The 27,795-nt window shown below is 44.2% G+C and overlaps 3 protein-coding genes across 3 annotated transcripts; 1 reads left to right on the top strand and 2 right to left on the bottom strand.

Annotated features, from left to right (window-relative positions):
* Positions 1-688: 688 nt before the first annotated feature.
* On the bottom strand, positions 689-6,074 carry LOC123136522 (uncharacterized). The gene is made up of 5 exons (XM_044555919.1): positions 5,613-6,074; positions 2,173-2,329; positions 1,303-1,520; positions 1,060-1,233; positions 689-963 (listed from the first exon to the last, which is right to left on the bottom strand). Exons 1-5 carry the CDS (start codon positions 5,814-5,816, stop codon positions 877-879), a joined length of 840 nt encoding a protein of 279 aa, XP_044411854.1. The 5' UTR covers positions 5,817-6,074; the 3' UTR covers positions 689-876.
* LOC123136521 (uncharacterized) lies at positions 4,931-14,288 on the top strand. The gene is made up of 4 exons (XM_044555918.1): positions 4,931-5,227; positions 12,517-12,559; positions 12,704-13,827; positions 13,943-14,288. Exons 1-4 carry the CDS (start codon positions 5,170-5,172, stop codon positions 13,966-13,968), a joined length of 1,251 nt encoding a protein of 416 aa, XP_044411853.1. The 5' UTR covers positions 4,931-5,169; the 3' UTR covers positions 13,969-14,288.
* Positions 14,289-16,105: 1,817 nt separating this feature from the next.
* LOC123136523 (probable sucrose-phosphate synthase 2) lies at positions 16,106-23,366 on the bottom strand. The gene is made up of 13 exons (XM_044555920.1): positions 23,051-23,366; positions 22,867-22,956; positions 21,867-22,075; positions 20,724-20,787; positions 19,549-20,247; positions 19,270-19,377; positions 19,025-19,156; positions 18,742-18,918; positions 18,413-18,466; positions 18,264-18,326; positions 17,449-18,153; positions 17,204-17,331; positions 16,106-16,697 (listed from the first exon to the last, which is right to left on the bottom strand). Exons 1-13 carry the CDS (start codon positions 23,237-23,239, stop codon positions 16,421-16,423), a joined length of 2,895 nt encoding a protein of 964 aa, XP_044411855.1. The 5' UTR covers positions 23,240-23,366; the 3' UTR covers positions 16,106-16,420.
* Between the last annotated feature and the right edge of the window lie 4,429 nt (positions 23,367-27,795).

Genomic DNA, 27,795 nt, shown 5'->3' on the forward strand with positions numbered 1-27,795 from the left:
AAGCAGGCGGCGAATCCTATTTGGATCGATGCTTAGATGGGGTGCTAAGCATATTAAATAGCTTAGCAATCAAACTCCCCAATGCATAGGTGGTTAGCTTCTTGTAGCTAAGCTCCCTTCATTTAATGATTTAGCTACTAAATTCTTTCATGCATTGGTGAATTTGCTTCATTTAAATGTTTTGCCTAGGTTCGCGCGTTTGGCATTGGTTCTTCGTGGGGTCATCAAACTCATCTCTCTTCTTTTAATTGCCTTGCCACATCAGATTTTTCGTCTACGTGGCATGCTTAGCACCCATACTAGGTGGAGCATTGGGAGGGGCCTAAGACCACGTCTCTCCCCTCGACTGGTACTAAAGTATTTTTACTTAGACCTGATCATACCCCGAGCCAGGCTTGGCAAAGCCCAAGTCAAAATCCCAAGGCCCAAAGTCTGGCCCAACCAAAAACTTTTGAAGAATGCACTTTTTAAGTTAAATAATAATTTCAAGATATTTTTGTATACTAGTATTCCTATTTTTCATTCAAAATAATTATTTTAATCCCATTCAGGCTTTCAGGGCAGGCTTTGGGCAGAAAAGCTAAGCCCACACTCAAGACCGGTCCAGATGTTGGGCTTTCAGGCTATCAGGCCGTCCTGCCCTAATTCTGCTCAATTTATTTCCCCATATCAAGCAGACACTGAGCAGTAAACAAGAGATTCTGATACAATCATCTTTCAGAAAATGAACAAACGTAAAGATTCAATGTCACACGGAAATAAACATCAACACGCTATTTTTCATCGATCCTTGTAGTTTAGGTCTGATAGCAATACACTATCCTCACACTTCAGGTCACACAAAAATACTGTTCTGACATCAGGATGGAAAGCTTATCAGCAAACATCAGGGTGGAAACGCCCGGGCATTGAACTGTTCTGCTGAGCCTGCTGTAGATGCATCCTAAGTGCATAATTATTGATCTGCAATGACAGGTGGTTCGCAAAAGATAAATTAAAACCCAACCCTTGGTGTGAAATGGATAGCTAAGAACCAAAGAAGCAAGGTCTGGAGAGTACCTCGAGAGTCTTTAGTTGTTCCTGATACTGCAAAATCAATTGCTTTAGGTTGTGAACCTCCTGTGTCTTATCATCAAACTCTTTTTGGCGCTCATGTTGGATTGCAACCCCCCGCTTCAGAACAGCATTCTCTCGAAGAGCTATTGCTAATTGCTCCTTTAGCATCGTATTTTCCTATGGCCAAGTGAAAACATTAAGCCCTAGAGGTAAATCGTGAATATTATGCAAGTGTATTCATAGTACCTTGTGCAAGTTTTGCACTGCCTCGGCTCCTGTCCGCTCCATGATGGACTTTTCAATAACCTCCAAAGCTCTTGATGCACGAGCCCGTGCATCATTTATGTCAGAGGCGCTCATCATCTCTCTAACAAATAGCTCAACCCATTCAGAGCTATGGTGATTTGTCTGACAATTATCTGTCGCAGGTGGATTTCCACTAATAGCATCCAATTGGCCATTACCTGTCCAACATCGAAAATTGTTTCCATTAATATAAAAGGGATACATGATTCATAAAGATATAGCGATATAAGTAGGCTGCCAAACAATAGACATCGTGGAAGTAATAAAAGCTTAACTAGTACTGCCTCTGTACACTAATATAAGACATTTTTGCAGGAATACTAAAGATGCCAGATAATACCAATTGAAAATTGAGTAGCATAGATTATGCAGTGTACATGAAGTACAAGGCATGCAGTCTATTTCAAATAACCACAATGTGCATGATAGACATGACAGAACAAAAATTAAAATATGTCTTTTACACGGGACACAAATACATGAAAAGTGCATGCAGACTATGATAATGCTAACTACCATTGTTGCAAAACACCAAGCAGAACAATTAAGGAATTCAGGGAAAGATGCCTATTTGATCACGCTGACTACCATTGTTGTAAAACACCAAGCAGAACGATCAAGGAATTTAGGGAAAGATGCCTATTTGATCAGACTGACTACCATTGTTGCAAAACATCAAGCAGAGCAATTAAGCATACTGTTTCACTTATCGAACAAGTTTTTATCAATAAATAAACACGTTAAATGCGATGAATTGTGCTTGAATGTCTAGCATGCAACCACCTTCTAATGTAAATTCAATCACCATACCTTCAGCCGTTAACTTAAGGGCTGTTGACAGGCCATTCTCAGGTTCACCAACAGCAGCTGAAAAGATAGCCTCAGCTGACTCCAGGCGCAGGTCATTCAAACTCCTTATTGCAAAATCCAAATCATCTCCAGATGCTTCAAGAGCTCTTTCAAGCAACTGGAATCATTATGATAAGCAATATCAATATCATATCGCTACAATGAGAAATCACTATTTAATCACAAAAACATTCTAACCATGCCAGTCTAAATGAAAACCACAAGTTCCAATACAAGATCCCCAGCTTCATAGAGCAAAAAATGCTAACCAGGGAAATACACTTGTCACAATGGAAGCATGAGAGCAGGTGTAGATAAATAGAAAAGAATGATAAGGAAATTTCTATGAATGGCACATTTACATGAAGGCTGCAGCAATATTGAGAATTAATGGGGGAAAATGCCAGCTGTTCAGGCACAAATACATACACACCACTTACAAAGGTTTGCCATGCTAAAAAAAGGATGGGTAAGCAATTACCAAACAGCTAGTTTTATTATAGTTGGTAAGAAGGTGTAAAAAAATTATCTCAATTAGAGTAAGATAAATACATAGTTCAATAAAAGAAACTAAAATAATGGAATGACAGTTTCCAGCAAATCTACATATAACAAAATAATTGAAAGTGTCTTTATTGAAATTATCTAGCCAAACACTTCCCTTATATGTAGCAGCAGTTGTGTTCGACTTTGAAGTACAGGGAAAGGCACGCAAACGGAACGTTGGTTCTATAAGTCTATTGGAACTGGCTCTCTATCCATAAAATCTCATCAATCATCCAGAGGCTGCCAATCCACCTTATAGATGGATCAATAAATGTTTAGATTTCTGTGATTATTTTTTACGCGGAATTGTTGAAGATCAAGCTTGTTATGGTGTGGGTTTCATTACATATAATGGAACCGGGGAGGACTCCCTGTTTTTCTAAAAATTGTTGAAGATCAACAACGTATTGCACAGAATCCCCTTTTTCTAGAGCGAGTTGAAGGAGTAGGTTTTATTAATGGATAAGAGGCAGTAAATTAGGGCTTATCAGACCGACGTTACGAACTTCTGGAATACAATGGGATCTTCGTAAACTAGATCCTTATGAGTCTTACAACCACTTTGATTGGAAAGTCGAGTGTCAAAAAGAAGGGAATAGCTCGCTATTTAGTACTCCCTCCGTCCCAAAATAAGTGACTCAACTTTGTACTTGAGTCACTTATTTGGGGACGGAGGGAGTACGAGTTAGTGAAAAGAGGGAAAACATATATGGGACACAATAGAGAAGCATCTCCTGACAACTACGAAGAAATGACAAATCCCAACTACATATATATAAGATCCGAAACTGCTCAGAGCATTATATGCGCAAAAAAATAGTGACATTTAGCATTACCTGAAATGCAATACGCAAAGAAGGGATATCCAAGGTACTGAGAAAATGCTCAGAATGTCAAATTTTGTGATGGGAAGTCCTAGCAAGATGTAAACTAGTTAAAGGTAGACACAATATTGTCACAACACATCCTGAAAGAGAAACCTCCTAATTGACAATAGAAGGCTATCATTAGATTGCTTGATAATCATCCAAACCATGATACATGACTCGCAATTTGCCGGGTCCATGATCCAGGTTTGGAGGAGATTCACCACTTCATAAAAGTAGGCTCCTCAGGGTTGGTAATACCTCCGCGGCTCACTAATCAGAGATGTGGTTCACGAAGAAGATATTTGCACCTCATCATGAAGATCCGGTTGCTGCTCCTCCCCTCCTCCCCTGGTTGCTGGCTTGCTGCTGCTCCTCATGTCGACTAGTCGACCATGAGTCTAGACTAGTCACAACTAGTCAAGAGTCGCTACCCCAGAACGACTCGTCGACCATTGGTTTCAGCGCGACGTGGCATTAGATCCGACATGACGGCATCCCTCTCTCGGTTAGTTCTCTTGGTTTTCTTTGTTCATTAGTAGCTGGTTTCTCATCCAGCCCTTAGAAAATAAGATCGTGGTCCAACTGTGAACCAGATCTCTCGACCGAAATAGAGGTTTGACAATGGTTTAAGGGAATCTGATAAATATGATCCAAATTATTATCGATTAGTTGATTCATCATTCATCACCAAATAAGTCAGGTAACATTCATCAAAGCTTTGCCCTATTTCTTTCTTTCTTTATTGTGAGGAAAAGGTGAGATCTATTGCATCACAATAGGTTTACATTCAGCATCCAATAGCTGGACAAAACTCAGTCCATGGTCCCAAAGTGAAAGCACAGAAAGCCGCAGACTAAATTGAGCTAACTCATGCCGCTTTTGATCTAGCAGTCCATGGTCCAAAACTCATCACGATAGGTTTGTACAGTTTGGCTGTCAGCCGCCCCTTCTGAATGAATTGCGTACTTCTCCTGTGTTTCTTCAAAAAAAATTGAGCTAACTCATGAGCTGCCCTATTTTGATCCCTACTGAAATGGGTGATTTTAAACTCTCCAAACTGGTGCACTAAGCTCTTCACCTCTTCTGAGTGAACAGTCTCTTTGTAACTAATGACCCATTTCATCAAGATAGCACTTGAGTAGCTATAGCCTAAATAGCTTTGCGTCAAACGCTTTCCACATCAAGTTTAAGCAAAGGTCCACCGTAAGGGCATCCCCAATCGGCGGTAGTGGAGGATAAATTATCCTCATCTGCGCCGCGCCTCCCTATATTTACTCCACCGCTCGGCGGCTGAGTAAAAATTCTCCTCTCCTCCTCTGCCTCCCCTGCCCCACTCCCGCGCCGCATCTACACCGGCACCGCCCCTCCCACCCCCCGCCGGGCACCGCCAGCCACCGCGGATGCTCCGTAGGCTCCGCCGCGGTGCTTGACCACCCGGATCTGTGCCTCCTCGTCCCGTTGCCAGCGCACAACTGGTAGATCTGCGGCTGCCGCCACCGCCGCCGGATTTGGCGCTTCCGGCCGCCGGCAACTGCGCCTTGCCATGGATTGGCCGGGTACCGAACCACACAGCCCCGGCAACGCCTCCACGCCGCATGCAGGTATTGACTCCGCCTCTAGCCGCTCGTATCTCCCCCGTCGGCAGTTTGCCGGATACTCCACTATTTTTAGAGGGTAGAAATGCCCTAACTTCACAACAAAAGGACCCGGTTTCAGCATCCAACACCATAGCATTTGAGAATTAGAAATATCACAAATCTACCAAAGCAACAGAGGATCTTCACACCCAGGTTTCCAAACACCAACCTCTCATCACAACAATACTAAGATTAGCGCTATTTCATTCACAGCTCCAGGCACAGCAGAATCCAACCACAGAGCACAAAATTCACATGAAAAGAGTCGCCTTCGTGCGTCCAACGCCAATTCCTACAAAATAAATCTCTCTCGGCAACTAAATTAATTAGACAAACGAGGGCGGCAGACCTGGGGATCCATGTGAGGGAAGAGGGAGCGAAGGTGGTGGAGCAGCGCCTCCCGCCGGTGGGCCGCGGCGGCGTCGTCGAAGGCGCGGGCCGGGGAGCAGCGGGCCCGCTTGGAAGGGTGGTGGTGGGGAGGGGAAGGCGGAGAGGAAGGGATGAGCTCGTCGGCGAAGATGGAGGACCTCTTGCCGCACACTACGGCAGACATGGTGGCCCCCGCCGCCTTGCGGCGCCGCCGATCCGTCCGCCGCCGATCGCAGCCGTGCTACTCGCCCCCGCCGCGGGGGTCGCCCACCATCTGGCCCGTCGGGATCCGGCCGGTGGTCCTCTCCTCCAGCGATCCACGGCGGAACAGGGCTCCGGTCTGGGCTCGAGCTAAGGAGGCGTGCGCGGTCTGGTTCCTGGTGGTGGAGGCGGCTGCGTCGCTTGCGAGATTGCGAAATGGTTTGGTTTGGTTTGGTTTGGTGCTTTACTTCGGTCGTTGGGTCTGTTTTGGTTTGGTTTGGTTAACCTGTTAGTGCTAGCTTTGTTGTTGTTTTTTTGTTGTTTTTTTTTTGCTTGTTAGTGCTAGCTTTGTTGCTAGAATGCCTCTCGTCTGGCGATCAGGACGGTGAATTTCAGGGAAGTGAAATTTTATGCGAACATGACGGTGGCATGCACGGGAAGTGAAATTGAAATTCACCGCCCTTGAGGAAAATTTAATTTTCACGGTTCAAGCTTTTGGTTTCGGAGATTGGCAGAAAATAACAGCGGGCGGTCCTCGCCTGTTTAGGGATTTCTTAGTGAATAGGATGGCGGTTTGGATCTAGATTACACAAGTGTCCTCCTAGGTATCGATCAAAGGGTTTTGTTGCCAATCTTACTACATGAGTTGGAAAAGTTTCCGAGCAGGAACTAGATGTTCAGGAAATAGGAAATTTTGTGCACCTGCATGTCAAGCTTGATTTGATGAAATTATTGGTAGGTTTCATTACGGTATCCAGAGGATGAAAATGAGAGTAATATAGAGTCCAGTATAGCAAAACCTCAAAATTTTGCGTGACATGTGATCCTATTAGATACATAAGGTGGCTTGGGAAGCATAAAGAAGAGGACATATAGTTGGATGTTATCACATCCTGAGTTTGCAGCCTGAACATTAGTGAAAATTAAGGTAATCAAACCTTAAAATAATAAACACTTCAAGCCTATTTGGTAGTTGTATTCCTTTTTTGGATGCTTTGTGATGGGACACTTTTTACACAAGTGGGAACGGCGATAGTATGTGTACTATGAGTGTCAGGTATCATGGGCAGATCTTATGTTGGGGTGCAGCTTGATAAGAGGCTTGGTTGCGTGTTTGCATCGTATACTTAACGCATGGTGAGTCATGGCTGACATGGTAAACAATCAAGTCTTGTGGGTCCAGCGTGTCAATCTGTTCGAGCAATCATGTCCACAATTATGGACGAGATGGAATAGCCGTCGCTTAACTTGATGTTAACAGTGTTTTGCCAAGTACAAAATAACAATACGATGAACCTACATAGAATTGTATGGTAATGGGACGTTGCCTTAGGTTACCAGATGGACACGAGGCACAAGTTTTACCCAGGCTAGGCCCTCGTCGGGTGAGTAAAAATCCTACTCCTACTTATATGAGATTCTACCATAGTTTGATTACAATGGGGAGTGTAATGGACTATTCGGTAAGTTGAGGATCAAGTCGTTGGCGTTGTAGGTGGACGATCTGGATGGAGAACCTTAATCGGATCTACTAATGAACTAATAAACTATTCTGATTTTCGGAGGAGTCTAAGGTCTCCCCTTGTCCTGAGGGAGTGCCTTATATAGGGGTCTTGGTTTGTGGTCGTTGTCCGTCACCTTGATCTTCTTGTTGTGCAAGTCTTGATCTTCTCCATCTTTGGTAGTCGCACGACTCCCCTTAAGGCAACCAGGTTTGCACGTCTAAGGTAACTGACCTCACAGGCATGAGCCCCTCGTACCATGCACTACAACTCAAGTTACGGTATGCATGGATGAGAATACAGTGAAACCACTTCCCCACGATAACCCCCTATCAATATTCGAAATGCGGGCGTGGGCATATTGCCCAAGCCGTTTGCCCTATTTGAAGTCGGTGGGCAACTTGCTTGGTGTTGATCAGGCCCGATGAAGTTGTTCCCTCTGTGTGGCCATGTGGGTGGTCTGATCGGCTGCCATGTGGCATACCCTATAGGGGGCCAGTGAATTATGGATGGTGATGTGATATGAATCTCTGTGTTGCATCCCTCATCGCCTTGATTCACACCGCACCTTTATCTCTTATTGGTTTGGCTTTCGAGGATGCATGGTCTGTAGGATTTATATTTTATTCCCCATTCCTTGTTGGGTTATATTGCTTCCTTCATACTTTGTCCCCAAGTCCTTGAGCCATCCTCCTCATTTCCCTCTCCATACTTCGGCATGACCACCCAGAGCACCGCCCCGACTCTGTTGTCATTGAGAGCCCTTAGCACGCAGCCGCCAACTATTGTGCTGCATTGCAAGTGCACTTTTGATCATATCGGTGTCCTTACTTGCGTCGGGAGAGGCCAACACTATCCTTACTTGTGGTTGGTCATCGTCTTTGGTTCTCATGGAACTATTCATCATGTTCAAGGAGGGGATGTTGTTGCGAGGGGTGGCCTTCTCAATGGGTGGTATCCTCATGTCTGAAGGTGTTACAGCGGTGGTCCTCCTCGATGACATGCTATGCGTTGTAAATTTTTCATTGTCCCTCCTTCTTTCAGTGTTGCATTCTGTAGAATCCTGTTGTACCATCTAACCCCAAATTCGGTGGTCTTTCTTTCTCCCTTTGTACATTCGTGTGAGGGTTTTCTTGGGATACTTCTGGATCTGGAATTATGTCATCATCTTTTTTGCGCTTTATGAAGGTGAACACCAACATGTAAGAACAAGGACATCATCGAGGTGAAAACACATAATTCTTGGAGCCATAATGACATAAAACCATCAACACGATGGTCATCGTGTCCGATGGGGCGACTGCTCCAGGTTAGGTGATTGGACTGTGCATGTGGTTGATCACGACTTCATCAGGGAGATGTAAGTTGTCATCAAAGACCTACGAAACTGGTAGCTGAATGATGTCCATGTCACTGGTGAATTCATCTGCTGATAGATTGCCCCCTCACGGAGTGGGTAGAACCCATGTAGGTTTATATGGTGGGTTGGACCCCTGCCATGATGGGAACAGTAAGTTGCTCGATCCTTTCTTCCCGCAACTGGTATTCCAAATTATCATTATCCACTTCTTGCAATGCACAGATCCCTGATAGGAGGTTCCTTGGGCTAGGGTGAACGAGATGGTCTACCCTGAAAGATGTCGAAGGACTAGGAACCACAACGCTCCAGAAGCATCGATCAAGGTGGATGCATAAGACAAAGACTGCATCCTTAGGCTAAAGTGAACTTAGTCGTGTGTTTTCTATCCCCTTTGGACTCTTTTCAGTTATTCTCATTATGTGTTTTGATGAACTCCCAAACGCATTGTTAGAAATGGTATCACATGTTCAAGGATCACAACGACCTTGGGGCGTCGGCCTAAGAGGTGGTGTCAGCCGCCAATGCGTCTGCACTAGAGGCACTTGCTACCAATGCCTGGACCGGAGGCACCTTCTCAAAGCGACTTCTATCCAACCATGTCTAGCTTGAACTCTGTAAGCTTTCTTGTTTATTCTTCACAGAGGAGCGATCTAGTTTCTCTCTTTTTGGTCGCAACGATGGGAGGAGGTCATAGCGCCAGGGCGGCTCAAGTGTGACACACACAAGGCTCCAAATTGTCTTTATGTTGATCCCCTATTTTCCTTGTGAAACTCACTTAGTGAGTTTTGATGGTGCCTTATCTTCATTGCAGCTTGTTGGAGGACGCTTTGGTTGGTAGCACGGTGGGTTGTGTCACCACTGGCACCACCCCTCTAAGAGCGAGTTTAAAGGCCACAAGCGGTGACACCTTTGTCAGCGGCTGAGCCCCCTAGGAATGAAGCTCTAGTTGTCAGTCCTTCACCGGTCGCAAGGTTGTGGGCTATCAAGTCCTACCTCTAGGAGGCAATTAAGGCCATGCAGGTTTGCCTTACTCATCATTTACCTTCTTGGCTTTCTAGATTCTGCTTTACTTTGGATGAGTAGATTTCTAGTCCGTACAGGGTGTTGCTGACCCTCAGGGGTTGAACACCTCTGCCTTGGAGTAGCCCAAGCCTATTTAGCGGGTGAATCTCTGTGTGCCTGGCTTGTGCCCAAGCGGAGGAGCGTGCCAAGTTTGCACGTCTTGAGGTGGATACGATGGTTAAAAGTCGAAAGAGCTCACGCGCCATGAGCGAGGCATTAGGAGAAGGCGGTTTCAGTCTGCAGTGACCTCCAAGCATCTGTGGAAAATATGGGGGAGGAGGCTGAGTGGCTTCGCGATAAGTTATGCAAGCTCAAGGAGTTGATCCATGAGGAACAAACCTTGAACTTGTAAGTCCTTGTCGACCCTAGATGCATGTTATCCATGATTAGGGTTCCCTTACCATCAATAATCATGCTATTGGGTGAGTTGTGGTTAGGAATGAAATAAAGTTGAACCCAGAGCTAGCTGGCTCTCCCCGAAATGCGTCTAGGGGCACCATTTGACTGGACATCTAGGGATAAAGCATTGTTTCTATGCGTGTTGCATGAGCAGTACCTAAGTGAGTTGTACCAACTCATAATACTAGATATGACCCAAAACTAATAGGGGTCAAGATCGTCAGGTGAGACGATTGGGCATAAGCCCCGATCACTAGCTAAGTCTGAGCATGCACTAAAGGAGATACTGGATATTCCCAACCAGGTTATTCATCTGGTGAAGTGTCTGCCACCATTTGATGTTGCTTCCGCCACAACTTTGATGATGATGCTGGATAAGAATGTGCTGCAGATGCCATCTCCACATAGATGCTAGCTTCTGCCCCTACAAGGACATAAAGGAGTAAGATAGTGGCATGATGGGAGAAAGATGCCACGGTCTTTGTTAAGGTACAGGGTTTTAGTGCCATAACTCAGGCCTCTCTGGAGTCTTTGAGGCCGTTGTATTGATCCTTTCATAGTGTGTGCTTTGTCATTTCCTTTTTTCTATATGAAATATAAACAAGTTAGTTCTAAAATCATTTGCTTGTCGTGTTGGAGTGGCTTTGGTTGTGTCCTACTAGGATCTTTGGTTTTCATGTTGGTAAGTTTGATGTGCAACATGTAAATATGTTGGTGAAAAATCGTTTGATACTTGTGCTGGAGCAAGTTTAGCCTTTTCCTACTAGGAACAATTGGTCTTTTTTGCGGTGTAGCCTTTGGATTGTTATTCAAAACTGTTCATTGTTATGTTGATCGTTTTGCTCACATGCATAGACTCAGTTAGTCATTCTCAGAATCTATTGTGTTATATGGTGGGACCACAAAATGTGTGTTTAATGGCACAATCGAGCCTCCTGAGCTTTGTTTCAACCCTCGCTAGATCCTCGGGTGAGGCGCCCGAAGTCCCACAGCTCGTTGAATCAAGATCCCACCATTCAAGTGGGGGCCATTACTTCCCTTTGTCCCTTTGTACTTGTGACATCGAAGACCTTGTAACCCCAGCATCATTCTAAACCAAGCTAGATACTAGGGTGGGGCGTGCAAGCTCTCGAGCGCTTTCGAAAGGCACGAGGTATGTATGTGTCATGATCGACTAGTTGTAAGCCTAGCTAAGTGAGTAGTGAACTTGCTTGATTCGTTTCAGGTATACTAGTCCCAAATTGCACGTATGAGCTTGGTAGGAAACTTGTGTGTGTAGTCAATATAGAGAAAAACCATGAATAATATAGAGAAAACCATCAATATCATATGACTAATATAAACTAATATTATAAAAGTAACAAATGCATATAAAGATGTAAATGTAATAGTTGGGTGAAGCCCTGGGTCATCATGCTAGTAATCGTAGAGTGTGTAACAGAATGTGACTGAGTTACCTCTTTGAAATCTTACGCCTTCTTTTGCATAGTGGGTTCAATGGTGTGGGCTAGGGGTGGTGTCATGGAACTCCTTAGCTTCATCCTCCATGTATACAATGACATCAATCTCCTTCTGTGTTGAGGAGTCATGGGGGTCCTGGTGCATACATGGTGGGTTGACTGGACACCTCCCGCATACCCTTGCATTGCTTGGCGTGTTGGTTGCCAACTCATAGCTCTAGCAATCGAATTTGCTGCCAAGCAACCATAAGTGGTTGTTTAGTTTTTTTCTAACTAACTTGATGATATTTAGAACTAATTTTTGTAAAACCCAAAACCAAGTTTTTGGAAAACAACTATTACATATATTTGAATAAATATGTTTATGTTATCCTCAACAACCTTGATCCTACTTCTTAGGCCAATCCATTTTCCACATCTAACAACCTACATCAACATAAAGTCAAACATGGTTATCTACAAACCAGTTCAAGTTTTTTTTAATCCAAGCATGATTTTTTTGTAAACGTATACTTGATCAGATTATTAACAAAAATCTTCTTAAAACAAGCTTTACTAAAACTGGTTGATATTATCCAAACAACCAACTAGAGTGCACTTTAGAAATGTTAAAGGTTACGGAGACATGTGCAAACTCAAATTCTTCCTTTACATGTAGCATTTATATTTCATCTCTCCCATTTCTTCTATGTGTTTGCATGCTTCCATAATTTGAACATCTACTCCATCCGTCCCAAAATAATTGTCTTGGACTTGGTACAACTTTGTACTAAAGTTGTACTAAGTCTAAGACACTTAATTTGGGATGGAGGAGGTATTTGGCTAAGAACATTTGCTCTCCTATAAGAACAACACACACTACTCCCACTAATTGTTCATTGGTGCCTCCATGTTGTACAGAAGTTCTCGAAGTGAAGAGCTCATTATGTGGCTCCATCGTCAGGTATTAACCTATTGACTTATTGTTAATTACTACAACAAAGAAATCACCATTGGAAGAAACCACTATTTCAATATCGTCATGCGACAAGTTAGATTGCCTTCTCGTTAATTACTAATGTTCTCCTAACCCTTTTTCACATGGCAGAAGCATGAACTCTGTGTCTCTCCCTCTCGCTTCGTGGTCTCAAATCACTGATGACATAACTTGGAACATCCTCGTGCTAGTTTCACCACATCCTGTCACCATTGCAAGGATAGCAGCCGTGTGCAGGACGTGGCGCTCCATTGTCAGGACTAGCAAGTTCCTGAGGAGGCTGATGGAGCATCACGAAGTAACACCACTCATGGGTTTTTTCACCAACGTCCCTAGCTCAGATCGTTTCCTCCCTTTTGATCAGCATCTAGGTGTTGTCGGTGTCCCTCGATTCACCCTGCCCATCTTGTATCCAGACAACCGCCTCCCCACTCTCTCCACGAGCCACTGGGAGGTTCTTGCTTGCCGCCATGGTAAGGTTTTGCTGCTTGGAGGGGCCGTACCTATGCTCTTAGTGTGGGATCCAATCACTAGTCATCAGACATTAACACGCACCCACAGCGAACTGGCCTATGTCCACGGCACAGTGGTATGTGTCGCCCACCACCACCATGGAAACTGTCACTCGTCGCCTTGGGTTGTTGTCTGGATTGTGAGCACCGGCCGCGAAATCAAGGTAAGAAGGTGGTCATCGGTAACCCAAGCTTGTAATATCCCGCAAGCTCAAGTTTGGTTCGACGGCCTGGTTGATTTCCGTCCAAGCACGTTGATCGGTGATGTTTTGTATTGGCATTTGACCAATAACTTCCTCATTGCCTTCGACATGGCTGAGAATCTGCTCCACCCTATCGAGTTGCCCGAAGCAATGCCATCTCTTAAATTCCGACGCCACGTCCACGTCGTGCCATTAGACGATGATGTTCTTGGCTTGGCAGTTCTGAACACTTCAGTGCTCGAGATTTGGTCCAGGGTTGGAGGCATCAATGAAGGATCTTCCTGGGCCATGAACTATACCATCCCTTTGCTTTCCATCATGCCCATCCAAGATGACCACATCATAAATCATCATAGGCCACAAGGCCGAATTGTGTGTGTCATGGAGGACAGGAAAGTTATCCTCATTCGTGCTGCTGACGGGGTATATGAAGTGGATTATCAAAGGAAGACATCCACCAAGATCATGGGAGAAACACCAAGGGGGACTATGTTTGCATATGAGAGCTTCTACATTGCAGGTTTACTCACATCATTAGATAATTTCCTTACTGCAGACTATGGATGTAATATTTCTTTTCGACCTGATTAATAGATTGCTAGTTTACATTTTTGGTGATCCCCATCGTGCATCAGGTGTCGCTGGTGTCGACGAGGCATGAAGCAAACCATCCTATGAGGAAAGCAGGACCCCGACATTACCCCCCGCCGCACACCTGCGTTCTAGTGGAAATCCGGGAGGCCTCTCTTTTATCAAAACAAAAAAGAAAACAGTGTATTGATTACTTTCATTTGTTCAATCCCTTCATTCAATCATGGTGTGCACATCTTATTTCAGTATTTTGTTTTTAAGCCATTTGAACCATGTCATCAATGTACTCCGTTGTATTAGACATCAATAATGTAGGAGTGGAATACTTCTATATGGAAAGCACGCGACTTACTTTTATGTCGTGACGACATAATTTGTTTTGAATAAGCGGTGTTGTTATATCGGCCCAACAGGCATTGTTCGCTTGGTTGATAAGAACTTTTATTAGTGAATTATAGTCATTTTACTAGGGAGAAACCAATTTTGAAAACAAATGGGAAAACATTCTCCCGCAACGATGCCTTTTGTTTTAGTGTACCACAATTAGAAGTATTGTACATGTTCTTCCACATATGAGTATTTTTATCTGATGTTAGTGAGGCTACACTATCCCCTAGTATAGTAACTCTTGAATTTGACCCATCTCCTAGTACAATAACTCAATTTCAAGTGATATGGCATTCGGTTATGACAAAACAATTCTACTTATCACACTTTTAGGGGAGGGCATCTATGCTGCCGCCCGTGCCTCACACCGTTGCACCAGAATCAACAAATGACACGCCATTTGCTTTCTCATAAAGCTAGTTATTTATACTTTTGTTTCGTGGACATATCAGTTGAGTCTAACCGTTAAGTAAATCATAAGAGATATCTTCCTAATCTTAGAAACAAGCAGACTATCTAGAGTTAGTTCCAACTTTAGAAATGAACGACTGGGTGATGTTTGATTTGCTCTCTCACCAACGGACTATCGACCATAACACGCATTCTCTGACATGAAAATGTCTTTGTACCAACCCCCTTCCTGGCCTCAAAAGTTTGGTACGAAATTCACACCCGTAAAATGGTATGACAAAATAACAACCATGAAAAATCATAATAACAAAATCATTGCACTCACGTTCCACATTAAAAGCCATGCTAGAGGTGCAAAAATAAAACAAAAAGCCAAACTAAAATGTAGTACAGAAAACAAAGGTATTCACTTCTTCCACATTAAAAGTCATGCTCGGGGGTACACATGCATCCACATTTTCTGGCCACATGTGGACCTAGAGTTGACCTCAAGTCAAGCTAAAACTCGCAGTCTTGTATTCATGTGTGGGAATTTACCACGCATGAAACTACCTTAGTGAACCAAATAGATGTATTTTTACATTCTTTGTGTAACGCATGGGTGCAACAATATTTCCATGAAAAAACATGTCGGGGAGGACCGGAGGGGTGGCGATGCCGACGATCTTGTCGCCGCGGCCAAAGAGGACCGCGCCGGTGGTCGATGATGTGGCAAGAGCCACACCAACGAGGCAGCTATGGGGCACGACAGGGGTATCCGTTGGGTCGGGGTTGTGGTAGTGGAGGAAGCAGCCAGATCGAGTCCTTCCTCACCGAGCGGCGTCGAGCGACCAGGTCGTCAAGCTCGGCGGTGTTGGCTCGGCGGTGTTGGGCCTGATGGCCTTCATGTTGGTACAGAAAACAAAGCTTTCAACCGCTCGAAATACTTCTTGACAGACGGATCCATGGCTTCCAGATGTGGACGAGGTTGACAAAGACGCCTAGTCTCCACGAACTGGGGCAGCGCAAGGGGAGGAATGGTGTCTGGCCTCTGATACCAGATGATAAGAGCCTGCTACGATCTCTCTCTCTCTCTCTATTAGTCACTTCACCAGAGGAGATTGTAGCAATTACAGGAAGAGTTACACCAAAAGGAAGAACAGGATGAACCAGGCACATGTGTTGGCCTTGCAGCTGGCCACCAAGCACCTGTGTTGGCCCAACGACAGGCCCCTCTACGTGGGCTGGTTAGGCAAGGGCCCTAACTTGTCTCAAACAAAAAAAAGACAAGGGCCCTAACACAATAGCTGCTGCAGGTGAACAGGAAATAGTACAGCAAGCACAATTGGGAAACCGACATTTGAATAGTATAAATTTTGTATAGAACACTTGAAGGTTCTTTTCAAGAACATAAATCAGAAGACGGCCAGTAAAACGAGAAGACAGAGTTCATCCATTTAGGCTCCGCCTTGTCTGTATTTTCGGGGTATCTCGTTCCCGAATGACTTTTCTGCTCACATTTGTTTTCCCACTACATTTATCGATATTGTCCACTTCAAAACTTGTGAATAGTACAAACAAAAGGTGGAAGTTATTCACAGCTCGAGAATATACCACACCCACACTCTACAACCTACAAACAAAATCGGCATTCCCATCAAGTATGGAAACAGTGGTGCTCGGTTTGGTTCGGGCTTCCTCTCCTTTTCTTCTTCCTTTTTTCTGCGGTACACAAACACAAGATGTTATTGTGTCGGTACACCAATCTGACGCAGGGCAGACTTGATGTCCTCGGTAGTGCAACCCTGGACTTCGATGATGTTGGAGCTGTCCAGTGCAACGACATCCTGCAAGGGGTATCTCCGGACTGTGTGGATTCTGTTTGCGGCAATGTTGAAGTCGCCCTTCAGGATTATGGTCCTGTGGAGACCCCCTAGCAGCTCTTCGTAATCGGAATCACCACTTTCACCAACCATGACCACGATATTTGGCAACTCTATCCCCCACCGTACAAACAAGTACCTAGAGAAACAAAAAGTTCAATCAGCAGGATTAAGATAGTTTACACTTTACAGGCATGGGCAGGTGGCCAACTGCTTAAGGGGGACAATAGCCATCTATTCCAAATATCATCTTGCTTTAAATACTCCCTCTGTAAACAAATGTTAGACGTTTTAGGTCACTGCATTTGTTTACAGAGGGAGTAGTTAATATAAGATTCCCGGCATTGTTAATTCCAGAGGGAATGCTATACCTTTTTTCGATTTTAAGGCGGGAAATATCCTATACTCCCTGTTCTCTAATTGATGAAAATTGGTATGCAAACACATACACCCTTTCATAAAGATTGGGTACAAATAAAACTACAACCAAAAGCGGGCCTAATCCGCATTTGTATTGAAAGAACTTGCCATTTGGTGTTCTCCTATTGCAAACACGCACTTAATGTTCTGAATAAGAAACTATGCTATGGTGACAAGGTAAACTGATAAATGCAGACAAATAATCAGCAAAAGAAAATGCCAAACCTTATTGCCTGAGAACGTGACGCATGAATAGGAGTTACAGACAGTCTGGTAGCGCTGTGATTATACAGCGCATTACAACGGAGAGACTGGATTCTCATCAACTTCCTCAACTCCTTTAGGGGAGGCAGCTAGATGAAGGGAGAGAGAACATCACATTAGAGACATTGTGAAGGAACTTCCACAAAATATTAAGCACAGATAAGGCGATCCATGAAGTAAAAGATTAGGGAAAATGTAAAGCTTACATGATTTGGATTGACCACTTTAAATGCAAGACAATATGTAGAAGAGTGTTCTGAATCTTCAAAAATCATTTGCCTTTCAATTCTTCCCTTTCTTTCAACCACTGAAGTAGCCCATTTCACAAGATACTTTCTTAGACCTTCTCCTCCCCAACGATACTCAATATGTGATTGATGATTTCGATCTATTACATGTGTAACCCTGGAATTGCTTGGCGTATTACCAGAATATGAAGGATAGTAAATGCTACTCCCACTGTTGCAGATGAAAGCATCAAAACCAGCAGGATGCATGCCTACAGATACTAGCAGTGAACATATCTCTGATATTGTTAGCGAAGTTGACAGCACGAAACCAGTTGAAGCCGGTGTGTTTTCTGTATGTGCGGCCTCAATCGCATTTCTGATGATCCGCACTAGATTCTCCTTGTTAACAGAGTCTACAGAAATAACAATGATATGCTTCCTTCCTGATATAGGTGCCTTACTCCTTTCCTCTTCACTACCGACAGCAGGAGATCTCATGCCAAGAGTCAATATCCTTGACAGGTGATTCTTGCAATGTTCAGGCCAGGAAAATTGGTGAATATTTTTTAGTCCATTTTCTCTGCATCTTGACCAAAGTTGCTTCTCGGAAAGAAGTTTATACAGTGCATCTGCAATGGCATTTTGATCATGTGGATCGACAAGGAGACCATTGTTGAGCACCTGCATAAGAAACGACCAGAGAGCAGACACAGTGATGCCCATTTGAAATGAGTTGATGCATTTTTGTTTACGTTAATAGCATGGCACACGTAAGTGTAAGGCCCACGTACCTGATGAATTTCAACAGGAGCTCCATTTTTTGTAGCAATAACAGGCAAACCATTCATAGCGGCCTACTCATGGATATAAAATACTGGTTCTAATCAGGAAACTGAAAAGTAAATTGCTGCAACTGGAAATTAGTCTCTCTAGTTCTGACCTCTATCAAGGTAACGCCAAATTGTTCGAAATAAGCCACGTTAACAAAAGCCCCCTGAAGAATAGATGATCAGCATCCATGTAACTAGGACAATAACAGAAGCAACAATGAACTCTACCACACTATACTATAAATAAATAAATAAAACGGTCAGATCATTAAATCAAGAATCCACTCTTCATTTTATTTGAATTTTTTCTCATTTATGCATATCCACAGGCATGAAAGAAGACATAATAAATAAGTGAATAGAAGTATGCTAAGGGAACATGAAAGAAGCATGGCCAAGCTAGCACAAGTGTATTCATGTCGCATCATGAACAACATACCTTAGTTCTTGTGGCTAAACGGTAAATGTCAGGAACTTCAGAGTGCTTGTGATGCTTGGGGTATGCCACTTGACCATACAAATCGTATTCGTCTATTAGTGTAAGCACAGATGTCAAGACAGAAGCACTCGTGTTGTGCATCTTTGAAATAGCCTCACGGTTACCCATTATTAGTGTCTACAATGCAAAATTAGAAGTTTACACAACAAAGGATAGTATCATTCAGAAACTACATATAAGGAAATAAACCACATAAAATCAAGATGATCAAGTCCAATCTTACGAGATTCGCGAGCTCCCTCAGTGGGCGGCACTCACCAAATGCCTTTACAAGTGTTGTTATATTCTTTTCAGGATATGGACGGGCAACAGCCAGAATCATAGGCTTCCGAGGATTTGTAAAGAAGCGCATTATCTGCCATCAGTTGGACATGCATGAATTATCAGTACTTAGAAATACAAGCTTAACAGGAAGAAACAATTATTCTTAAATAATTACTGAACAAAGGTTACACTAGTAAAAGTGACCTGAGACCAGATAGGCGGATCCTCAGAGGCTGGGCCATGATTTTCTTCTTCACCATCTATATCGAAATCATGAATTATATGACCAAATTCAACACCAGGAGGAATTATCTGCACAGCCAGGAATAGGAAGATATGTATGTTAAGGAATTGTAATAGACAATGCGTGCAAAGTAAAAACTAAAGCCGGTGATAATACCTTAAACTACAAATACAGTTGCCATAATTAGAAACTATTGTGAATATTGTGAAAGAGGGGGGGGGGGGGGATTGTGTACTCACAACCATACGGGGCATATAACGCCCATAGCAGTTAGCACCACGCTTGACTCTTGCTCGAAGCTTCCTTGCAAGTATGACCTCAAAACCATCATACAAGTTCCACTGCTCTTCTATCTCTTGCCTAGTACTAGCAATAACAATTTCAGATGCATCAAGAGACAATTCCTCCGCCTCGATTCGGCGCATTATTTTGTATGTCATATTTATTTCTTCCCTTGATTGTCGCCCTTGCTTGAGAAGGCCTTCCAGTTTATCTTTCCCAAGGAAATGTCCCGTAAATGCCATAGGCAGGTTAAGTGCTCCTGATAACAGGGTAGCAGCTATTCCCGCGCTGGCGTAATGCCCATGAATCACAGCAGGCCAGACTGGATGCCCACAGCCGATTTCTTCACCAATTGTTTTTGACATCCGCACAATATGGCTGAGTGCACCATCAACAAATTCTTGAATGAAAGGCCATAGACGTTCTTTAGTTAGGTACATATCTCTTGGTCCAAATGGTATCCGAATGATGTATCCACCACTGTTCTCTCCTTTTTCCTGTTTGGAATTTTTAAAGGTTGTTGAAACCAACATTTCTGCAGGTTCACCATAACTACGATCGAAATTTGGTGCCAAAATTTGTCTTGTCAGCAAATCAACCCGGTAAACTCCAGGAGACGAACTCAATGCTTTAGCAAATTCAACCACATATTTGACCTACAAAATGGTATATAAAAAAAACATTATGCACTTGAAACATGAAATAGAGAATATAGGCCCCATATGTAAGGTAAAAAACAGGATGGGGTGTGATGAGAAGCTTAATGCAAGTTTGAATTTTACCAAGAACCTATTTAAACACAAAAAGAAAAAGAAGGAAAACATCAAACCCTCGATCCAGTGGGCCTTAATTGCAACTGGAAAACAAGCATCAGATGTTATCTAGAGCCTATTTAAACGCAAAGGAAAATATGAATCCAGGCTACAAAAGCAACTCTCCTTAGGATACACACTAGAGTAAACTCTGCACTGTAAAAGGTTGGGAATATCTGTGATATTGATATACTGTACTAAGTTCAATTTGAGATGAGAGTTAATACAAGATAATGTACTAACTGGACCACTATGTGCAACTGCAATCATGCAAGCAATCAATCAATCATGTGTGTACTACTTAGGCGTGCCAACATTACCTGGCCACCAGTATCTGAATCTCGGCCTAGCTCCATATTCTCACCACGGACAAGACCATGGAGACTGCAGCACAAAACATGAATGGTTAACATACATTACAATTCAACACAAACATGTATGCCACTTCATTTGACAGTTGTACAGCTGACAAACAACCATGCCATCGGTTCTTTGTCCAAAGGATGGATTATAAAGCAGTGAAGCTAAATTTATTCTGCCAGAGTGTGAAGTTCTTCAAAGCATTTGTTTATAAGGTGGTAAGGCGACCTAAGGCGAGCACCAACCGCCCTGACGCCTAAGCACCTAAAGCGGGCATAATTGCAAGGCGCTGCCAGGGCGCCTTGCCACCTAAGCATCGCCTAAGGGTCCAAGGCAGGACACCTTACAAACAATGCTTCAAAGGCTTTCAAACATGTGATGAATTGATAAAACATTAGTTCTTGCAATCCTAGCTCTAGTGCAGATTTACAGCCTAAAAGCCAGCACAGCTGCAGAAATTCATTAGCAATATAAAAATATAAACAAAATTTATATGTAGAAACAAAATACGAGTTAAAAATTGTCAATCCGCTCTTTCCTAAAAAATGAAGATGTGCAGAGTGGAAAATGGTCGTCCTTCGCGACCAGACTATTTCATAACACAATAATTCAGATCTGTGAATACCCAGAGGGGAGACATGAATGCAATGCACAAGCATTACACCTCACCACCTCGGTTTAAAGGTAATCTTCAGAATCAGGGTATCAATTATCAAAGCAAGATAATCCCTTGCAGTTAATTTCTATAATGTGACAGTGCTCAGGGACAGGAGGGGCTTTTGTCCATTTGAGTGTCACGAAGAAGAGATATCACTATAATTAAGTTTTGCTGCTTAATGTATCTTTGTTTCCAAGGATTTATTCATTAAGAAAGCGATTTGTTGCGAACACCTTGTTATTATGGATAGGCAGAAAAAAAAAACTTGGTGCATCATTGTGAGGTCCCTATGGTACAGGTTACTTTGAATGTATGGAAGAAGAATGTTCTTCCTCCTATCTGGTTAAGTATATTATATTCAGCATCAGATAATAGAATGTGCCTTATGAAGAGATTGACATGTTATCTGCTCCTGGTGGTTATGCTGAAACAATATTCTCCGTACCTGATCAATACAATGTATAGCTTGTCAACTGAACTTGTCTTGGGTGAGACCCCTGTGGTGCTATCACCATAGGCAACAGATGGATCACCAGCATCTTCTCCCTTTTCGCCTTCAAAGAGATCTTCAGACATATCCGCTGTAGCATCAATTCGTGTTTTCTCGGTTTCTGGATGCCTTTTCAACAAACGACAAGCTTCTTCTTTCTCTAACTGCATATCAGAACATATATATGACTGACGCAGGAGAGGCTAGACCGCTAGAATTATAGAGAGTGGACACGGTCCAATATTGGCCTTTAAAAAAGAGTACTCTTTGATATAAAATGTAGTAGAACTAAATAAGTGGATTGGGTAGTTACCCAGAAAGTAAAAATAAAATTGTAACTGAACTGAACTTAGCTGGAAAACCGGTGGTATACTAGAGTATTATGTACAAAGTTATCTACTTCAGGCACATAGAAAATAGATCTTAAGAAAGGGATACGCAGATTCAACATGTCTTGTTGTGTCAGCTAGCGCGTATTCACAGAACTCCCCTTGTTTCCAGCAAATATGAGAATTGTGCAAGGTATTTTCATAACTGTGCATGAATTATCAAGCGACACCTTTCACATACTAATTATAAGGTACAGGCGACATTAAAAATCCAAGGACCATCAAATTATAACATAGTATCATAGCTGTAGTAGGCGAACATATTGTCTTATAAATAGCTCAAGCTTCAAGGAAAAGATGCACCAATTCTACCCACCATTCTTTGCATGCTAGTACCTATATTTCTTCAGTACCCACGAAGAACAGATCTGCCGCCTTCTAACTATCACCTACACCACACGACATATTTTGATTCTTTTCAGCCTTCAGCTACTTCTGAGCAAAACTAGACCGATCTAATAACTCGCTGGAGCTTTCCGTTCTCTGTGCAGAATCGTCGAAAACAAACCCAGCCCAATAGAATCTCACGCAAGGAAGCTACTACAATCCAAGAGAGCAGAGCTCACCTCCTTCTTCTTCCTCGCGAGGTTCCAGATCCTCCATGTCATGTTCTCCAGCCGCGTGTTCCTCTCCTGCGGGCTCCGCATCGCGTTCGCCTGCGACACACCCCGCAGACCGATCAAACAAATCCGAAGCGGAGCACAGAAATCCAAAAGGGTAGGATTCGTGCTTGCGGCGTGGACCACATACCCGGAGCCATGTCTTGTAGAGGTCGGTCTCGTCGTAGCCGGTGATGACCTCCTCGACGAAGTAGCGGGCCGGGGAGAAGTGGCCACGCTCGCGGAGGAGCAGGGAGGGGCGGTCGCCGCCGATGGCCGACTTGCCGGCGTCGAGGATGGCGTCGAGGTAGCTGTTGATCCAGTTGTCGTTGCCCACCATCTTCGCCGCCGAGCCGCAGCCGCCGCCGCCGCCGCGCGCCGGCGAGATCGGGGGGTGGGAAGAGTGGAGGCTAAGCCAAAAGAGGGAAGTGGGGAGGAGGAGGAAGTGAGGAGAAATGACGAGGCGAAAGGAAAGTGTGCAATTTGCTATTACCAAAACAAAACAAGACAAGAGAAAGAAAAAGATAGCGGCCTGGTAATAATAATGGAGCGAGACAGTCTGGTACATTTGGACTTTGGAACCAGTATACAATACAATACACACAATAGTATAATGGCAGCATCAATATGAGATGCCATTTTTTAAAAATTTGATTCCCTGTCCTATTTCATGATTTATGGAATTTGAATTATTGGATCTAACAACTTTTCCACGTCACTTTTTACCCTCAAGAAAACTTCTCCTCCTCATTTTTTGATGAAAATTATGAAATCACACGTTCTTCAATTATGAACGGTTTGAAGTTGGCAGGAACCATGCATTTATCATGTATGCAGTCGTTACATCGCCGATGTAACAACATGTGTGGCTCCTACAAATTGTGCACTTGGTTTTCAGGCACCGCATCAGTCTCCTCCACATAACTTGCATTATGATTAATTATTCCTTGATGATGACCAAGTATCGTCACCATCACATTTCCATTTCATATGAGGCCAAGTGTTTAATGTGATCCAAGTGCTTAGGGTGTTTGACATGTGTACATAAATCTGTCCATAAGCCCCCAAAAAACAATTCTCATATATTGCCCTTATATATTATGAGAGTAGCTCACAAGCTATAAAGCACTAAAATAATATTATTTGTATACATTTCAATATTAAACTAATTTTGCATGGCAAGTCTATTATGAGAGTAGTTCACAAGCTATAAAGCACTAAAATAACATTACTTGTATACATTTCATAATAGACTACTCTCATAATATACTTGTGAACTACTCTCATAATATACTTGTATACATTTTTTTACGGGCCTTGGGTTTTACTTGTATAAATTTCATAATAGACTACTCTCATAATATACTTGTAGTCTATTATGGCCAGCCCGTAAAACCCCGGCTCCGCCGCTATATTTACCGGATCCGATGTGTTTTAGGGTTCCTATCTGCCAAATCCCCACCTTCCTCCGCTGCAATTCCTCTTTCTCCGACGCCAAATGTACCCACTCCTGCGACCGTTTTCCGCGTGCACATCCCCTTTTCGACCGCCTCAATGTCGAGCGAAGGTCGCGGGTGTGGTGGCCGAGGGGGCGCGGCGGCTCATTGGCATGTTGTAATGCCCCTGATTCAATCTACACTAATCATACACGCAAATGTGTACGGCCAAGATCAGAGACTCACGGGAAGATATCACAACACAACTCTAAATACAAATTAAGTCATACAAGCTTTATGTTACAAGTCAGGGGTCTCAAGGGCCACAATACATCAGCTCGAATACAAACGAGTCAGCGGAAGCAACAATATCTGAGTACAGACATAAGTTAAACAAGTTTGCCTTAAAAAGCTAGCACAAAAGCAGCATCGACCAAAAAGGCAAGGCCTCCTGCCTGGGAGCCTCCTAATTACTCCTTGTCGTCGGTGGCCTCCACATAGTAGTACGCACCCTCGGGGTAGTAGTAGTCGTCGGTGATGGCATCTAGCTCCTTGACGCCATCTGATCGCAACAATCGGGTAGAGGAGGAAAGAGGTAGCAAAACAATCGTGAGTACTCATCCAAAGTACTCGCAAGACTTACATCAGATCTATACCAAGTATGCAACAATATCAGATGAAAGGGTTGTATCTATGGACTAAACCGCATAAATGCCAGAAGAGAGGGGAAAGCCTAGCCTATCGAAGACTAGCATCTTCAAGCATCTTGCAACATCAGAAGAGATAAGAATAACATATCATAGTAGTAGTAAGTATGTTGTAACATTAACGCCCAGAGATCCTTTCCTGGCTCCCTGCGAGAAAGCAATCCCGTAGCCATCATATCCACTTCATGCCTTAGCATCCAATTCTAGTTGTATCGATCGAGATACAACTCCGAGCATCGGTTACCGTGGACATGGCTATTCGAATAGATCAATCTTCCCTGCAGGGGTGCACAAACTTACCCACCACGCTCGATTAACTCCGGTCGGACACACCATCAAGTCATGTCCGCCCTCGGCTGATCAACACACCTAGTACTACCTAGGCTCAACAGAGAGGCCAACACGTTTGTTGGGGATATAACTATTGGGTATGACCCGCCCAGGAGGGGCCAGGTCATACCACTGACAGTTCATAATGAGAAGGCCCAAGAAGATATTGAAGATGGTGGTTCATGAAGCAAGCTTATTGAAGGCCCAAGACCCGGAGGAGACTTGAGGCCCACGGGCATAAACCGCCATATATTTAACTTGTATATTAAGGAAAGATTAGTTTTGTCACCGAACCGGACACGTTGTGTATGAGCCGACCGGGACTCTGTAGGCCGCCGACATCAGCTTGTGTATATAAAGGGATGACCCGGCGCGGGTTAGGGCAAGAAACAATAAGTTGAGAACTAGGTAAAGCGTATTCGCTCCCTGGTAACCGAAACCCAAGCAATACAACCTAAAGCAGGAGTAGGCCTTTACCCCGTTGCGAGGGGCCGAACCTGGGTAAAACTCTCTGCGTCCCTTGTCCCGTTTTAACCCCTTCAAGCTAACCACGTCGTGATGGCTCCACACCTAAGTCCTCATGCTAGGGCATCTGCCATGACAATTCCACGACAGTTGGCACCCACCGTGGGGCCAGCGCACGGTGGTTTCGAGTTCTTGAAGGGCAGCTTCGCAGGGCTCAAGGGATACACTGTGGGCCGGATAACCAAGAGTCGTCGCGGCAAGCTCTACATCGACGCCGCGGGCTGGGGCCCCGAGGCTAGCTCAATCGAGTACGGGTAGCGGGTCCCCTTCGGTGGAATTCATGTCTTCATCGACAAGATTGGTGAGTCGGAAGCTGAGCCGGACACCTGCACCAACATCGTCGAGACGGCTTAGCGTGCACGACCCGCACAAGGTTCAAGCGCCCCGGAGCATGTCTTTGTTCACTTTACTCAAGGAGTGGATCTAGAAGGAGGATCTGAATCCGGTGGTGAGACGACCGTCTATTCAGGCGATGAGTCCTCAACCAGTGAGACCAATTCCATGTATCAGGTTCAGGATGGTGGGCTTGGGGACTGTTTCGATGGTGACAGTATTTCAGACCCCTACGAGTCGCTGAATTGGGTTACAATCTTCATGGCCAATACACAGCCAGGGCAGAATTCTTCAACTACGACAGCAATGATCTCCGGTTCAGCGACGACAATGATGGCTCAAGTTTTATCTGAACTGATGGATGCTCTGGCAACATTGTTAACGACGGAGGTGGCCTCGGCGAACCAAACTCAACATAACACAGGCGTTGCAAAGTTACGTGATGAGATAGCCCAAGGCAAGGAGGATCTGAACGCTGAGAACACCCGGATGGCGATGGAGCGAGCTGCCTTGGAGAGGGAGGCAGAACGGCTTCAAGCAGAGAATTTTTGCTTGAGCTTGGACTGGGACGCATCAAACGATGTCTTTAACAGAAGACATATGAGCTGTTCACCTCGGTTTATGATGTGAGGAATCTTTTCAACACGCCTGGGGCAGGAACCACTAACCCGCCTGGTGTGGATCGGGCCGTTGAGGCACCGGCGGTTGGAGCGCCAGTTCAACCATGTGCTACAGACCCCCCACGTTTGAATTTGACCCCTCCTCAGCACATTCCGACACCCCCGGGTCATTATTCTAATCCTTTGGATAACATGATAGCTGCGGCTACTCGATTGGCGGCTCTCCCAGTTCAGGATGAGTCGCCAGCGGCGATGGAAATACGAAGAGCCGAAGAGCTTCTTCAGACAACGGTGTCTCAACAGGCGGCTTATTCATGCAGTCGTTATCAGATCCACTCAACCCCACGTCCAAGCCGGAGCTATAGCAGGCACATTGATGAGTCGGCCGTATCGAGCAGTGAGCAGCACCGCAATCAACCTCGTCGGACTGACCCGGCGCGCTGGTAATGATGCTCAGACTTTGGTGGACCAAGGCAGAGCGCGGCATGAGGCGGAGTTGGCAGCTCAGTCGGCGGCTCAACAGCAATCTCCGGCTTATCCGTCAGCGTCTGTCAAGGCAGGAGTGACCTCTAGAACCTTGGGTGTGCCATATTTAGTATTTGCTTTACGCAATGAGCGCTTGCCTAAGGATTTTAAAGGCCCTCGCAAGGTGCCTAATTACACGATGGGTCAGCCCCCAGAGGCTTGGATTGAGAGCTATGAGATGGCTATGGAGATGCTGGATGTTAGTGATGCTGCATGTGCTAAATATTTCACCATGATGTTGGATGGGCCGGCTCGTACTTGGTTGAAAGGGCTGCCCGCTAATTCCATTGGGTCATGGACGGAGTTGAAAAAGCGATTTATTCAAAATTTTAAAGATACATGCAAGCAGCCTATGTCGATTCTGGATTTGGACTCTTGTGTCCAAGGTGAAGGTGAGTCAACAACAAATTGGGTGCGCCA

Source organism: Triticum aestivum, chromosome 6B, assembly GCF_018294505.1.
Source record: "Triticum aestivum cultivar Chinese Spring chromosome 6B, IWGSC CS RefSeq v2.1, whole genome shotgun sequence".
Lineage (NCBI taxonomy): Eukaryota > Viridiplantae > Streptophyta > Magnoliopsida > Poales > Poaceae > Triticum > Triticum aestivum.